This window comes from Dama dama, chromosome 7 (genome assembly GCF_033118175.1).
Source record: "Dama dama isolate Ldn47 chromosome 7, ASM3311817v1, whole genome shotgun sequence".
NCBI classification, from domain to species: Eukaryota; Metazoa; Chordata; class Mammalia; order Artiodactyla; family Cervidae; genus Dama; species Dama dama.
The window spans coordinates 22561661-22579090 of NC_083687.1; the positions used below are offsets into that span (position 1 = coordinate 22561661).

The window sequence follows — 17430 nt, forward strand, 5'->3', positions numbered from 1 at the left end:
ATGAATGTTGTCTGTCTCTAGTCCCTAGCACCAAAAATGAGGAAGAGGATGGAAGGCAAGAAAACCTGAAATTTTTCAAATAAACATAACATTTTTTCACATACACTACATGTTCATTGTTGGAAAAAAACATTTTAAACTGACAAGTAAAAATAAGAAAGCTAAAAGCATTCATAATCCTGTCCTCAGTTGATTATCGTTAACCCATCCAGATTTTTATCTATGTCTACATCTCTCTTATGGATTCCCAGGTGACTCAGTGGTAAAGAATCTGCCTGCCAATGCAGGAGACACAGGTTTGATTCCTGGGTTGGAAAGAACCCCCGGAGAAGGAAATGACAACCCACTCCAGTATTCTTGCCTGGGAAATTCTGTGGACAGAGGAGCCTGGCAGACTCCTCTACAGTTCATGGGGTCGCAAAAGGGTCAGACACAACTTAGCAACTAAGCAAAGTATCTTTTATATATATATATATATATATATATATATATAAACAAAAAATCAATATCTTTAATATTTTATAATTTTCTTTTAAAAAATACAATAAACCATGAACATCTTACTATGTAGTATTATATTTTGTAATCGTTTCAGTGGCTGTCTAACAGTCTAGCATGTAGCTGTACCAGAATGCCCTGCTTTACCAATTTCCTATTGCTGGACATTAGGTTCTTTCCAACTTTTCACTATTATTTATAAAAACATAGCTAAGAATGTCTTTATCACTAAATCTTTATGCTTGCTATTTCCTCATACAAGTGAAAATATTATCATGATTAAACATTGTATTTATCGAATGCCCTCACTATGCCAGGATGTTTAATGTTCCTTTATTTAATCCTCCCCCAAACCCTGTTATTACCAGATGAAGAAACAACTTAGAAGATAATGAGTAATTTGCCTGAGAGAAACTGCTGTTAGTCACGTCTTTACTGTTTTTGATACATATTGCCAAAACATCTTCTGAAAACACACTTTGGAATGCTTCAGGGAATAACTAGGAACCTGCTTCATCAGGTAAACCCTCTATTAAGGGAGATACTACACAATCTCCTTTTGTAAATGATTCCCGTATTTTATTGAATGGTCAACAATTTGTTTTTCCCTTATGTTTACCCAAAACCTTTGTGATAGTTTTATCATCTTGTACTTCCTGGCGGTGTTTTTTGACTTGCTCTCTAAGTGAACCACACTCCAGAGAGGCAGAGTTCTAAAGTTCTAAATAGTTTAGGACTCTTGGGTTCAGAGCCCTAAAACACAGGCTTTACGCCTGAGTTCGTCTCCTTTCCTGGGGTAGAGTCCTCAGGCATACAGTTTCACTCACCTCAGTCTTGGTTTCTGTATGAAATAACAAAAATAATATTGACCTAACTCATCTCCTAGGTTGTAATGGGAGGAGAAAATGAATTGAGAGAGCTTTGCAAGCTGGAAAGAACAATGGAAGGTATTGTTAACAATACCAGCATCATCTTCCTTATCATGAATCTTAAATCTATTGTGGTAAGTCATTTCAGTCGTGTCTGACTCTTTGCATCCCCATGGACTGAAACCCGTCAGACTCCTCTATTCATGGGATTCTCCAGGCAAGAATACCAGAGTGGGTTGCCATTTCCTCTTCTAGGGGATCTTCCCAACCTAAGGATCAAACCCACGTCTCTTATGTCTCCTGCATTGACAGGCAATTTCTTTACCACTAGCACCACCTGTAAATCTATTACCTGATTCTTTATTCAGGATTTAGATGTTTTAATAAGTAAAAGTAATCAGAAATGAAAAAATAGGAGGAATTCCCTGGTGGTCCACTGGTTAGGACTCCGTGATTCCACTGCAGGAGGCACAAATTTGATCTCTGGTCAGGGAACTGAGATCCTTCAAGCCCCGCAGCAAGGCCCAAAAAGAAAAAGAAAAAGAAAAAAAAAAGAATGAAAGAAAAAAAGCATAAAAGAGGGAAAGGAAGATATGAAAAAGAGGTCAGAAAGGAATGGACTGTGGCACTGGGGGACACTTAATGGAACACCCAGTAAGGAAGAGCAATTAATTGACATTCTGAACAGGCTGAATAAAACTGGATTATACATTCCAGTGCCTGCATTCAGAGGCCAGTGCATTAGAGAAAGTACTTATGAGAAACCTAGCCAGACCTGTATAAACCTGTGGGCTGCAGCCATAACAACTTTGCATCTCATTTTCTTAATCTTTAAAATGAAGGAGTTAGATTATATACTTGGACCCTCTTAGTTCTAAATTCTACAATTATCAGAATTCTTTCTTACCAAATTCCTTTCTCCTCAGGACTTTGAAATTTTCTTATCCTCTTTCTAAGACCCTGGACATTAAGAAAACTGAAATCTCACCCTCCAGGGAGAGAAGACTAGATTAATAGCTCCTGGTATCTGTTATTCCAGGTGTGGTCCAAGACATATTTGTCTTTCTGGCGACCACAACCCAGGTTTTACTGGAGATACTGTTCCTATTGTCAGCAAGGTCTAGTGGGTTTGGGAAAATCCACTTCACAGAGTGGAATTTTTAAATTTAATGTCTGCTTGGTAATCAGTCATTCCCAACAAAAAGAAAAAAAAAAGGTTAATTTAATAATAAAGCAGCAGAAGATTAAAGTTAGCTTCTGAGTCAGGAAGAATTCTGAGGCAAGCACAAAGAGAAAGGAAAATGGGTAACTGATATTAAGCGTGACATGTCAGAAAGAAATTTGATTTCTAAATGTAATTATTTTGTCCCTTAATTTCTTAAAGATACATTTCCCACCCCTTCCCCCAGGATGGATAGGAGACTAATGGCTTCCCTGCTCTCCCTGTTTATATCTAAGAATGTCGTTTCACTGCCAAATTATTCTAACATTATTACTTGGCTTTTAAAAGGCAAAGTGAGATGTTTCTATGAATTGAGACTGTAAAAATGCAAATGCAAGTTTACAAAGCTGTTGGTGGCAGGGAGGGGAACTGAGCCCAGAAGAGTGGGTCCTGAGGTTCAGACTGGTTTTCCCATTCTGTGCGAGCCAGCAAAAGTGGTTCAGCCTGGGTATCTCAGATTCCTTACGCGGAAAATTTTAGCCTATTCTCTTCAAGTCTATCATGTTAGATTGAAAAGCTTTGTCTTAAATCATTTAAACAAGAAGTTGGGCAATGATTCCTGTGAAGAAACCCAATTCCTGGAACCAAATAGACCAAAAAACATTTTAGAAACTGATAGGTGGATATGTGTCTTGTAAGTGGTACTTTGGAAAGAAATTTATTGGAAACCATGGGAATGAAATAAAGATGACTGGAGTGGATGGTCTCTGTTACAGAGGCTGACCCAGATTTTATGGGGTTACCCTGAAGATTTCTGTGTGGGAAAATACCCAGGAAGTGACTGGGCCAACCTCATCATCATTGGAGGCATGCAGAAGAAAGGCAGGATTGACCATACCTCTCTTTGGGGAACACTCTGGGAAAGGAGAGTCACAGAGCTGGGATCAGGCCAGCCTCACGTGCCCTCACTTTGAGGAACAGAGGGGAAAAAAAGATGGTAGTCAGGAAGAACAGAGGTGTCCTGAGAATCCAAGTAGGAGGGGACAAAGGAAGGAGAAGCATAGTTAAGTGCAGCACATCAGTTACGACAGTCCTGCTCTGTGTAAGTCTGAGCTTCGGGATGTCTCTCTCAGCCTCCCCAATAAGGGGGGTGTATACGCCTCTGAATAAAACAATTCCCCCTTCAGCTTGCTCTGAAATCCCCATCTATCTCCCTAAGAGCAAAAATGCAGATCCCAGTACGAAAACAAATAAACAGTTCTTGGGAATGTTGGAATAAATTAAACCTTAATTACTCATGAGTAGTCCTGGAAAAGAGTAGTCCTGGAAAAATCTGTATTTACCAGAAGCTATCCTTTTTGCAGGAATTCTGATGAAATAGGTACAGTTATTTCCATAGTAACAGTGGAGAGAAGGAGATGGGAAATGCTTGCAAAGAATGTCATTCATGAATGTAATTAACAAGTGTTTATTGCAGCAACATGGATTGGATGGACCTAGAGAGTGAAGTCAGTCAAAGACAAATACCATATGATATCATTTACATGTGGAATCTAAAAAAAAAAAAAGTGGTACAAATGAACTTATTTGCAAAACAGAAACAGATTCACAGACTTAGAAAACAAACTTATGGTTACCCAAAGGGAAAAGTGAGCGGGGGGAGGAATTAACATATACACACTGCTATACATAGAATAGCTGGTCAACAAGGACCTACTGTATAGCACAAGGAACTCTACTCAATATTCTGTAATAACCTACACGAGAAAAGAATCTGAAAAAACAGATGTATGTGTATGTATAACTGAACCACTTTTCTATGCACCTGAAACTAGCACAACATTGTAAAGCACCTCTACGCCAATAAAAATTAATTAATAACTTTGAAAAGTTTTTAAAAACAAATGTTTACTGAGCACCCTGTCTGTGCAGAGTCCTAGACTTGAAGTGGGAATTTTCAAAGAAGCTTAAGACCACATCACTGCCCTCAGGGTCTGATAGCACAACTTGGGATCTAAGTAAGCCCCGACCTGTAGGAAAGAGAACACTTAACAGAAGGCAGGACATGATGCTCAGTGAAAAGTAGAATTGATTCTAAGTGATGCGAGAAGTCAGAGGAGAGAGAAGGCCTTTGAAGAGGCTCAAAGCTACCCCAAGAAGGGTCCTGAATAGGATATTTCAAGAAGCACAGACAATGCGAAAGGGGATGTTGGGCCTGGGGCCAAGAAGGAACGCTGAAGGTGGGTAGCTAGAGGATAAAGACACACAACACAGGAAAATGAATCTTGGAGCAAGGAGAAGAGCTCCCCAAGAGGATTGATTCACAGCTGGGAATCAGACTAGCACAACCCCAGCCACCATACCTAGTGAGGCAGTTTGATAAAGCAGAAACAGTGGGCTTGTTACCAGGACAGCCTCAAGTCAGATTAATAGCTGTCTTGTGTTGGGTTCAAGGCAGTGCCATGATGCCCTTGTTTGTAATTTTGGCGTAAAACCTCTATCTCATGGGATAAGAGACAGAGCAGTGAGCCTGACACATGTTGATATCATCACATAAGTTCAGTCCCTTTCCCTGACAGTCAGATCCTTAGACACACACACACACACACACACACACACACACACACACACACACATGCACACACCCTTCCCCAAGAAGCTAGAAAGAGAAAGGACGTTCATCATATGTTCCTATTTAACTTGATTTATAACTCAGTGCTGTAAACTGTTTTTGGAAGAGTGAAATGAGGACTCTCAATGTATAGGGTTAGAACAACTTTTAGATTGGGTCTTTAAAGAAAAATCGCTATTGGGAGTAACATAGAAAACAGACATTTTATGTGTACCTGGAATGGGGGCCATTCTCTATGTCTGAGTTAGCACTCCACAAATGAGAATATTGTCAGTAAATTAAGATCTGTGTAGCTGTGGTCACTGTCTTTCCTCACCCTCAATATTCTATTCAGTCTAATAACTGCATCAGCATTGGTTATTTCTTGGAGGCGAGTTCTAGTGACTCCTCCTCCAGGTCTAGTGATTTCCCCTCATTCTTGATCATTACTACCCAAAAGTAGTGATGCTCTTAAGAGGCATTCTCCTCCATACGGTTAGGATTCTCAAACAAATCTGCATTCCTATTTGTTCCCATGGACAGATCCTAAAGGTCAGATGAAAGGGAGATGGTGATGTTGAAGAAGAAGAAAATTTCATGGCTATACACCCACTTGAAGAGATCTCTATTCTTTCCCACTCTATTGTTTTCCTCTATTTCTTTGCATTGATTGCTGAGGAAGGCTTTCTTATCTCTTCTTGCTATTCTTCGGAACTCTGCATTCAAATGAGTATATCTCTCCTTTTTCCATTTGCTTTTTGCTTCCCTTCTTTTCACAGCTATTTCTGATCTAGCGATCTCTTCAAGAAAATTAGAGATACCAAGGGAAGATTTTATGCAAAGATGGGCTCAATAAAGGACAGAAATGGTATGGACCTAACAGAAGCAGAAGATATTAAGAAGAGGTGGCAAGAATACATAGAAGAACAATACAAAAAAGATCTTCATGACCCAGATAATCACGATGGTGTGATCACTCTCCCAGAGACAGACATTCTGGAATGTGAAGTTAAGTGGGCCTTAGGAAGTATCACTATGAACAAAGTTAGTGGAGGTGATGAATTTCCAGTTGAGCTATTTCAAATCCTGAAAGATGATGCTGTGAAAGTGCTCCACTCAATATGCCAGCAAATTTGGAAAACTCAGCAGTGACCACAGGACTAGAAAAGGTCAGTTTTCAGTCCAATCCCAAAGAAAGGCAATGCCAAAGAATGCTCAAACTACCGCACAATTACACTCATCTCACACACTAGTAAAGTAATGCCTAAAATTCTTCAAGCCAGGCTTCAGCAATACATGAACCGAGAACTTCCAGATGTTCAAGCTGGGTTTAGAAAAGGCAGAGGAACCAGAGATCAAATTGCCAATATCCACTGGATCATCAAAAAAGCAAGAGAGTTCCAGAAAAATATCGATTTCTGCTTTATTGATTTTGCCAAAGCCTTTGACTGTGTGGATCACAATAAACTGTGGAAAATTCTGAAAGAGATGGGAATACCAGACCACCTGACCTGCCTCTTGAGGAATCTGTACACAGGTCAGGAAGCAACAGTTAGAACTGGGCATGGAACAACAGACTTATTCCAAATAGGTAAAGGAGTACATCAAGGCTGTATATTGTCACCCTGTTTATTTAACTTGTATGCAGAGTACATCATGAGAAGTGTTGGTCTGGAAGAAGCACAAGCTGGAATCAAGATTGCCGGGATAAATATCAATAACATCAGATATGCAGATGACATCACCCTTATGGCAGAAAGCAAAGAACTGAAGAGCCTCTTGATGAAAGTGAAAGAAGAGAGTGAAAAAGTTGGCTTAAAGCTTAACATTCAGAAAACTAAGATCATGGCATCTGGTTCCATCACTTCATGGGAAATAGATGGGGAAACAGTGGAAATGGTGGCTGACTTTATTTTTCTGGGCTCCAAAATCACTGCAGATGGTGATTGCAGCCATAAAATTAAAAGACGCTTATCCCTCGGAAAGAAATTTATGACCAACCTAGACAGCATATTGAAAAGCAGAGACATTACTTTGCCAACAAAGGACTGTCTGGTCAAGGCTATGGTTTTTCCAGTGGTCATGTATGGATATGAGAGTTGGACTATAAAGAAAGCTGAGAGCTGAAGAATTGATGCTTTTGAACTGTGGTGTTGGAGAAGATTCTTGAGAGTCCCTTGGATTTCAAGGAGATCCAACCAGTCCATCCTAAAGGAGATCAGTCCTGGATATTCATTGGAAGGACTGATGTTGAAGCTGAAACTCTAATACTTTGGCCACCTGATGTGAAGAGCTGACTCATTTGAAAAGACCCTGATGCTGGGAAAGATTGAAGGCAGGAGGAGAAGGGGACAACAGAGGATAAGATGGTTGTATGGCATCACCGACTCATTGGACATGGGTTTGGGTGGACTCTGGGAGTTGGTGATGGACAGGGAGGCCTGGTTTGCTGCAGTTCATGGGGCCACAAAGAGTCGGACACGACTGAGTGACTGAACTGAACTGAACTGATACAACCATCTAAAAGTACTGAGCACTGTACGTAGGTTTTATGTCTCAGACAGAATATTTGTGGACTAAAACCTGGTTTCTGTCCCCTGAGCTTTTTGGCATCCTCCTTTTAAGACCATTACTGTTACCATTTAGCTACTATGGAAAAGATCAGTGTCAATAAGAACTAAAATGTTTGACTTCAGGGTTCTAGCACATAGCATTTAGGATATGCAATAAGGATTAATTTCAACAGGCTTCATGTCACAGACTCAGGAATGCTGCTGCTGCTGCTGCTAAGTTCCTTCAGTTGTGTCTGACTCTGTGCGACCCCATAGATGGCAGCCCACCAGACTCCTCCGTCCCTGGGATTCTCCAGGCAAGAGTACTGGAGTGGGTTGCCATTACCTTCTCCCTTCAGGAATACTAAAGTAGCTCAAAAATTTGCCCCTCTTAGAATTCTGCCTACAGTTTTGATAAACTGCTCTAAGAGCTCATAACAACTATCCAAAAAGCTATGTATCCCTTTCATAGGACAATAAAACACATTTTCCTCCACTCTGCTTTTAAATAAAAATAGAATTTAAAAGTTAAATATTAATTGCATGTCAGAAAAAATGTAGAAAACTTGGAAATGGGCAAAAAATTACTATTCTTCCAATGAAATATTTCATAGTGGACCTTTCTGAGTTATTTGATGCCATAGGATCTGTGACTTCCATTGCCTTTGAGCCATTTTACAACTTTATAAATTACAGAAAACTGACAGTAATGCAAGTGAATCTTGTCACTAAAGATGTAAGTGAAATATGTCCAGTGGAAATTCATTCAATTTCTCCCCAGTGGAAGACACTGGTTTTGGATTTATTAGAACACCCACTTCAGTATTACTGATTGCCTATTTAAATGTCTCTTCTGTGGAGTTTTCTTTGAACTAGTTGTGACATCTTACTGGTTTCCTCATTAATCGATGACTTACATAAAATGTTTGACATGTGTTCACTTTACAGTTATAGGAGAGTCATACTTTAACCATTTTGAAATGCTTAATCATTGGAAAGGTATAAAAATTATTGATAACTAGTTCTGTACTTTAAAGAATAAGCAAAAAATTAGAACATGGCTTCTCTAATATATGTCAGTGGATAAATTTACTGATGATAATTCCTATCAAGTCCTCCCAAAGAACTGTAGAATCCCTCTCATTCTATTTCCACGTGGTCATTTCCCTCAGAAAAATCCATCAGTTCAATTTTTTCCCTAAAGAAATGTCATCTGGGAAATCCTTTCTCCACTTCCACTAAGAATGATTTATTCCACTGTGGCCCTGAGACTTTCCTTTCTATTCCCATATTTCTGGTCCCAAGTTTTCCTCTTAATTTGTTTAATCTCTTATTTTTGAGAGGCATATCCTACAGTATCATTTGAGAAAGAATTTACAGGGAATAAATTTCTTGAGACATTGCTAGTCTTAAAATACAGTCTTATTCAACTGTTACCCCTGTTTTGCTAGTTTGACTGGGTATAGAATACAGCTCCCCTGCTACATACACAGAAATAAGAGCAATTATTTCTTTAAAATTGTGAATGTTTTTCTGTTGTCTTTTTTGCCTCCCATTTGTATAGTTAAGAAGATAAATACCATTCTTATTCTTCTAGCAATGATCTGATTTTCCTCCTGTAAACATTTCAATTTTTTCTCTTTATTCCCATTTATGGATATTTCATGATGAAGCATGTCAGTATGAATCACCTTTTTTTCTTTCATTGTACTGGGTCCTTGGTGTATTCTTTCTATCAAAAAAACTCAAATTCTTCTCTTGTGAAATGTTTACTTGTATTACTATTGCTGATATTTTGATACTCTTCTCCCGTTCCTCAGGTTTTTTTTTAAATTTCTATTTCTGGAATTCTTTTTATCTACTAGGTTGATTGCCAAGAGTCTTAATTTTTCTCTGTTTTTCAGGGCTTCTTTTTCTCTTTGTTCTACATCCAAGAATATTTTTTCTAACTTTATTTTCAAACCTTCTTTTATTTTCTTTCTCTCATATTTTAAATTTCTAAGAATTTCTCTTATCTTGAACTGCTCCTTTCACCAGGATGTTAGTCTTTATTGTTGTTTGGTGAAGAAAGTATCCTTCTATTATAGTTTTCCTATGCGTTTGCATGTTTGTCTGTGTTTCTAAATCAGAACTAATTATTGAACTTTATTAACTGTCTTTAGGCCATTGACAGAGATGAAGATTTTTTCCTTTGATCTATATTAGTATAGTGCATTATGATAATATATGCTAAATACTTAGCTTTCAAAACAAGCTTCATTTGCCATATTTTAATGTCTTGTTGAATTATATGCTTTTAATATTTAATACAACATTTTTCAGCTCTATTCTTAAGTGAGATTGGATGTTAGGTTTCTTCTTTAGTGTTATCTTTGTAAAATTTTGATACAATGTTTTGGTTTTCTAAAAATAATTTGAAAGCTTTGTATATTTCTTTGTGCTCTGGAATGAGTTAAACAGCACTGGAATTATCTATTACTTAAAAATCTGAAGCAATTCATCCACAAAGCAATCTAGGCTGTATTTGCAGTGGTGGCCAGTGGGTACAGAAGTCAGGGAGGTGGATGGTAGATCTTTAATAATCTTTTCCATTTCTTTTGTGGTGACTGTTCTCTTCCATGTCCTTGTATATTCTGGAATTAATTCTGTTACTTAGAAAATTATCTTCTCATTTCGGTCTCCAAATACCTTTAAAGATATATTTAATAGTGCTTTAATATTAAATGTATTCCAGAAAAACATCTACTTCTGCTTCATTGACTACACTAAAGCCTTTGACTGTGTGGATCACAACAAATGGTAGGAAATTCTTGAAGAGATGGGAACTCCAGATCAGGGTCTTTTCCAGTGAGTCAGCTTGTTGCATCAAGTAGCCAAAGGTAGGTCAAGAAGCAACAGTTAGAACCAGACATGGAACAACGGACTGGATCAAAATTGGGAAAGGAGTGCATCAAGGCTGTATATTGTCACTGTATTTATTTGACTTATATGCAGAGTACATCACGTGAAATTGCCATGCTGGATGAAGCACAGCTGGAATCAAGATAGCTGGGAGAAACATCAATAACCTCAGATTTGCAGATAACACCACCCTTACGGCATAAGGCGAAGAGGAACTAAAAAGCCTCTTGAAGAAAGTAAAAGAGGAGAGTGAAAAAGATGACTTAAAACTCAGCATTCAAAAGCAAAGATCATGGCATCCAGTCCCATCACTTCATGGCAAATAGATGGGAAAACAACAGAAAAAGTGACAGACTTTATTTTCTTGCACTTCAAAATCCCTGCAGATGGTGACTGCAGCCATGAAATTAAAAGACACTTGTTGCTCTTCCGAGCGGGGTCACGGCCCAGCCGGCGGGAGCCGGGTTTGGAGAGTCCGGGGCACTCGGAGAATCCGGGTAACCCCGGCTGGAGCCATGTCCCGGAACCTGCACACTGCTCTCATTTTCGGTGGCTTCATCTCCCTGATCGGCGCCGCCTTCTACCCCATCTACTTCCGGCCCTTAATGCGGCTGGAGGAGTACAAGAAGGAACAAGCCATTAATCGAGCTGGTATTGTTCAAGAAGACGTGCAGCCACCAGGGTTGAAAGTGTGGTCGGATCCATTTGGCCGGAAATGAGAAGATGAACACCACCTCTAGTGATGCAAGTAGACAGAGACGTCATGCTTTCAGTTCTGCAGCAAGCGCAATAAGTCACCTGGCTAGGGAACACTGGCTGGAGCAGAAAACTCTAGAAGGCCATAAAGAGTCCTGTGCATGAGGATTACGTCCCTTCTTAAAAGAACCCTGGAACAAATCATGCTATTAGGAGGGTTTTCATGATTTGGTTTCCTTTCTAAAAATGAAGCTGTCTCACTCAGCTGGGCTTGAAGGCTATCTACATATTATTGAGTCTCTACCTCTTAGCCAGCCACGCTGTGATGTGAATACAAGCAACCAGTAGACTGGGAAAGATCCTAGACTGTTCCATCCTCCAAATAGGAAATTTCAGGGGAAAACTACCATATTGAGCAGCCTCATAGGGCTCTTTGAAAAGGTTAAAGTTGATAAAACTCTTTGAAGACAAGGTACATTGTACTCTTTAGGAATAAGTAGTTCAGCTCAACTATCTCATTAGGAAGGTTGCTGCATGTTGAGAAATAAATTTGAAGCAAACTAAATGGGTCTGCATGCCTATTAGAAATCATTGTTGAATTGACTAAAGTGAAAATGCATATATTAAAATGATTTCTCTTACTTCAAAAAAAAAAATAAAAGACACTTGTTCCTTGGAAGAAAAGCTATGACAAATCTAGACAGCATATTAAAAAGAAGAGACATCTTTGCCAACAAAGGTCCATATGGTCAAGACTATGGTTTTTTTCCATCATCATGTACAGATGTGAGAGTTGGACCGTAAAGAAACCTGAGTGCCAAAGAATTAATTCTTTTGAACTGTAGTGTTGGAGAAAATTCTTGAGAGTCCCTTGGACAGCAAGGAGATCAAACCAGTCAATCCTAAAGGAAATCAACTCTGAATATTCATTGGAAGGACTGATGCTAAGGCTGTAGCTCCAATACTTTGGCCACCTGATGTGAAGCTCTGACTCATTGGAAAAGATCCTGATGCTGGGAAAGACTGAAGGCAAGGAGAAGGGGACAGCAAGAGGATGAGATGACTGGATGGCATCACCAACTCAATGGACATGGGTTTGAGCAAGCCCTGGGAGATGGTGAAGGACAGGGAAGCCTGGTGTGCTGCAGCCCATGGTGTCACAAAGAGTCAGACACGACTGAGAGACTGAACAACAACAAATATCTTCAGAATGTGTGATTATTTCTAAGTTCTCATTTATAATTATATTCATGATGGTTTTTCCTTTTGTCTTTTTCATTAAGCTGGATTGGAGTTAACATATGGTTAAGATGTAATGGGCTCCCAAGTAAAAATGCTTGGATTCAAATACTGTCTCACTTACCATTTGTCCTTAGCATCTGCATCTATAAATGAGAGTATCCATTAGGCAAAATTAGGTTACATCATGGAAACAAACTCACCAACATCTCCCTGACTTGCCCTCCATTGTTCTCCATGTTCACTGCAGGTCATCCTCATCCCTTCATTGTGTCACATTCTAGGACCCCAGTTAGCAGAACTGCCTCTTTGGGGAATCTTGCCTAACTCTTAGCAGAGAAGGGAAAGAAAAGAACACAGAGGCTCAGATGCCGGTTCTTAAAACTGCTGTTCAGAAATTATATATTACATCACTTCTATTTCACCGGCGAAAGCAAGGCATGGCCAAGCCTGCATCAATGAGGCAGATCAGTTTAATCCTTTCCAAGGAGAGACATCAAATACCTTGAGGGATTCTACAGTCTCTGAGGGTAGATGATATCAATAACTTTTTCAGAATCAATCCACACAACTTCCTATGCTGATACCTAACCACAGTAAGGACTTCTCAGGTGGCACTATGGTAAAGAATCCACCTGCTAATGCGGGAGACCCAGGAGACTCGGGTTTGAACCCTGGGTTGGGAAGATCCCCTGAAGAAAAATAATGGCAATCCACTCCAGTATTCTGGCCTGGAAAATCCCATGGACAGAGGAGCTGGTGGCTACAGTCCCAACTGAGCATGCATGCACATATGCAACCATAGTAAAGATTTAATAAATGTTTCAATTCATCAAATATCACAGAACACCTCTTATAGCCTACGCACGATGCCAGGGATAGACTGTAAGTACAGGGGTTCTCAGTTACAAGTTTATCCTAGCCAACTCAATCTAAAGAATTGAATGATTCATCTGCATTAACTGTTTCTAAAATCTGCAGGATAGCCAGAGAATTTGGCTTTCAGACTGCCAAGGCATGAACAATCCCCAGTCCAACTGCAGACCTACTCCTGGCAGAGCTCACAGCCCCACGACGACATGAGCACAGACTGTTCCCACATGGCTGGATGTCAGATGCCAGAACCTTCACCACTCCTGTCTTTTAAACACTTGATGCCTTCACCACCATCCTGGCTAAAATGTGTGTTCCTCACAGATCCTGCTTCTTTATACTGGTGCTTCCCAATCAGCCTCAAGCAGGCCAGTGTGAGCGGCAGAGCCTGGACCACTTGCCTGAACTCAAGTCGAAAGGGAAGATATGTGACTTCTGCTGGCTTTCTTCAAGATGTAAGACTCACAATGAAGAAAACTGGCCAGATTTTAAAAGGTAGTTTGAATATACCCAATGACTACACCCATGATAAACATCTACCTCCCACTGTAAGGGGAAAGGCCCTTACTCTGTGGAGCTTTGTAGTTCAATAGTGATAATGATATTAATCAGAATTTTATCAGATATGAATGTATAAGGGACTGTACACAGTTCTGTGAGAGGTGAGAGTGTTCAGGCCTACACAGATGGTCAAAGGTTCCCTGAGGAAGTGTTAATTGAGTTGAGTTCTGAAGAAAGTGTAGGATGGGGGTGTTTATCTGACTGAAGATGAGAAAAAAGCCTCAGAGGCAGAGGGGAGGATTTGAGCAAAGGCCCTTCTCAGGAAGGAACCAGGAACCTCAGAAGAGACTAAAAAAGAAGTCCCCAGGTCAAGTGGGTAGAAATCTTGCGGTAAGAACACTGGAGAAGGGACTTCCCCGACAGTCTGGTGGTTAAGACTCTGCACTGCAGGACGGGGGATATGGGTAAGAGCTAAGGTCCCACATGCCACAAGGTAGAACCAAAAATAAATTAATTAATTAATTAAATAAACTCTATCTATCTATATAAAGAAGACCAGAGAGGTGGGCAGGACGGCCCCCTTCAGATTCCCATGCAGGGCTCTGAGATTCTCTCCTTGCCGGGGGTGGGAGAGGAAGTAGGGGAGACCACGAGGAGGGGGTTATCCCCACCACTTGTGAGTCAATTCTTGAACAGGAGACAGGAGGCTATATAATTGTAAACTTTCCCCAGGGGTTCTTGTGCACTGTCGGGATTCAGACCTTTCAGTCTGGCCTCACACTTCATCTTCAAGTGACTTTTCCAAGGGTATCAGTAAGGCCAGTGAGAGAGAAGGAGTGATTATTCTTTAAATACCTACCATTTGCCAAGCGCTGTGCCTCGGCTCTACAGAAATGACCTCACAGGTGGGTGTGTTTACATCTAGGAGGGAATTCATTCTCAACATGGTTAAGTAACTTGCTCAAGGTCGTTCAGGTAATAAGGAACAAGAACAAACTTTGTGCTCATAGCTCTCTGGTTCCAGACCCCACTGTCTTCCCAAGATAGTGTGTAGCCAATGCAGGTTGGGGGAACCGGGCTCTAGGGCAGTGATTCCCCAAGTAAGGTCCTCAGACCAGCCATATCAGTGAAGTATATTCAATATCCTGTGATAAACCATAATGGAAAAGAATATGAAAAAGAAAGTCTACATATGTATAACTGAATCACTTTGCTATACAGCAGAAATTCACACATTGTAAATCAACTACTTCAGCAAAATTCTTTAAAAAGAAACAGTACAGCTTCTCAGGCTCCACCCCAGACCTACTGAATCAGATCCTCCGAGGGTGGCCCCAGGGAGTTTACCTGAGTCTTAGTCACTCATCCAGGTGAGTCTGAAATACACCAAAGTTTGAGAACCAGTGCACAAGGCCAGTCATTCTCAAGGTTATTTGATGAAGGGCTTCTAAACCTATGTTTACTACTTTTCATGCCTCTCTTCTCCTGCAAACAGGAAAAACTGTTTTAATGGGGCTTTCTAGAAAGGACTTCCCGTTGCTTCCAAGATCCGGCTATCAGCAGCAGCCCAGCGAGCCCACACCACTCCATACAGAACCGGTGTGTTCACAGATGCTGTTGCCCTGCTCTAAAAATAGTCCAGCGGGGCCTGCCTCAAGGGCCTGTGAGTAACAGCATATGCTTTCTCCCCTCCCCTGGAGAAAAGAGAGCAGAGGAGGAAAAGAGGGACTTCCTGTCCTTTTGTATTTGTAAAGGGGGTGGGGACTGGTGTGGAAAGAACTATCACTTTCCTTCATAAAGGAAATCTGGCAAGAGGGGCTCTAACTGGGTACAGTTACCCCAAGGAAGCACGAATACATCAATGGCTTGTGCTGTTCTTAGCAATATTAGCAGCTGAAACCTTGTTGGGAAGAACATGGTAAAAAGAACCAAATAATGCCATTTGCAAGAGACACAAGAGATGGGTTTAATCTCTGGGTCGGGAAGATCCCCTGGAGAAGGAAATAGCAACCAGCTCCAGTATTCTTGTCTGGAAAATTTCATGGACAGTGGAGTCTGGTGGGCTACAGTCCGGGGGTGGGTGGGGGTCACAAAAAGTCAGACACAATTGAGCAACTGAGCACATATGCAATGCTGTTTGCAGCAATATGGATGGATCTAGAGATGGTCATACTGAGTGAAGACAGACACAGAAAGACAAAGATCATATGGGATTGCTTATATGTGCAATCTTTTTAAAAAGGGTTCAAAGGAACTTATTTACAAAACAAAAAGAATTATTCTTTACTGTAGTACAGTTGATTGACAATGCTGTGTTCAGTCCAGTTCAGTTCAGTCGCTCAGTCGTGTCTGACTCTTTGTAACCCCATGAATCGCAGCACGCCAGGACTCCCTGTCCATCACCAACTCCCGGAGTTTACTCAAACTCATATCCATCGAGTCGGTGATGCCATCCAGCCATCTCATCCTCTGTTGTCCCCTTCTCCTCCTGCCCTCAATCTTTCCCAGCATCAGGGACTTATCCAGTGAGTCAACTCTTCACATGAGGTGGCCAAAGAATTGGAGCTTCAGCTTCAGCATCAGTCCTTCCAATGAACACCCAGGACTGATCTCCTTCAGGATGGACTGGTTGGATCTCCTTGCAGTCCAAGGGACTCTCAAGAGTCTTCTCCAACACCACAGTTCAAAAGCATCAATTTTTCAGCGCTCGGCTTTCTTCACAGTAGTTTCTGCTATACAGCAAAGTGACACACATATATACATTCTGTTTTATATTCTTTTCCATTATGGTTTATCCTAGGATACTGAGTACAGTTCCCTGTGCTCTTCAGCAGGACCTTGTTGTTTATCCATCCTAAATGTAATAGCTCGCATCTACTAACCCTAAACTCCCAGTCCATCCCTCCTCCTCACCCTTCACCCTTTGGCAACCACGAGTCTGTCCTCTATGTCTGTGAGTCCATTTCTGTTTTGTAGATAGGCTCATTTGTGACATATTGTAGATGTGACATACATGTGATATCATATGATATTTCTCTTTCTCCTGACTTACTTCACTTAGTATGACATCTCTAGTTGCATCCATGTTGTTGCAAACAGTATTAGTTCATTCTTTTTATGGCTGAGTCATATTCCATTGTATATACGTACCACATCTTCTTTATTGAACTTAAAACTTTTGACCCCAAAATTTATACCACAGTAAAATTTATATCACAGAAACTTTTGAACAAGACTTGCCTTCTTGGAGCACACACAATGTAATAAAATGCAGATGAATGAGAATTTTGTCTTTTAAAATCCAGAGTGTTTGTTTTTGTTTTGAAGCATTTTGAAAAATATAGATACTGGTTGCTTCTTCCTTAAATCAGTTTATTTCATGCAGTCACTCATTAAAAATCATTTCCTTAGCTGACAAGCCTAGAGATTCAGGCACAGACGTATCTCATTCATCTTAATATATCTCACAGTGACACTGATAGCAAAATGCAATAGGAAAATATCATTCAGCTTTGGATGGCCTTAAAA

General features: G+C 40.3%; 1 protein-coding gene across 1 annotated transcript; it reads left to right on the forward strand.

Moving 5' to 3' along the window:
- The first annotated feature begins 11002 nt into the window (after positions 1-11002).
- Positions 11003-11737, forward strand: LOC133059062 (small integral membrane protein 20-like). Its single transcript, XM_061146096.1, has one exon. It carries the CDS (start codon positions 11109-11111, stop codon positions 11310-11312), a length of 204 nt encoding a protein of 67 aa, XP_061002079.1. The 5' UTR covers positions 11003-11108; the 3' UTR covers positions 11313-11737.
- Positions 11738-17430: the final 5693 nt, after the last annotated feature.

What these genes read in the sequence shown, in the direction of transcription:
- LOC133059062 (XM_061146096.1), top strand. Translation starts at nt 11,109, where the DNA reads ATGTCCCGGAACCTGCACACTGCTCTCATTTTCGGTGGCTTCATCTCC.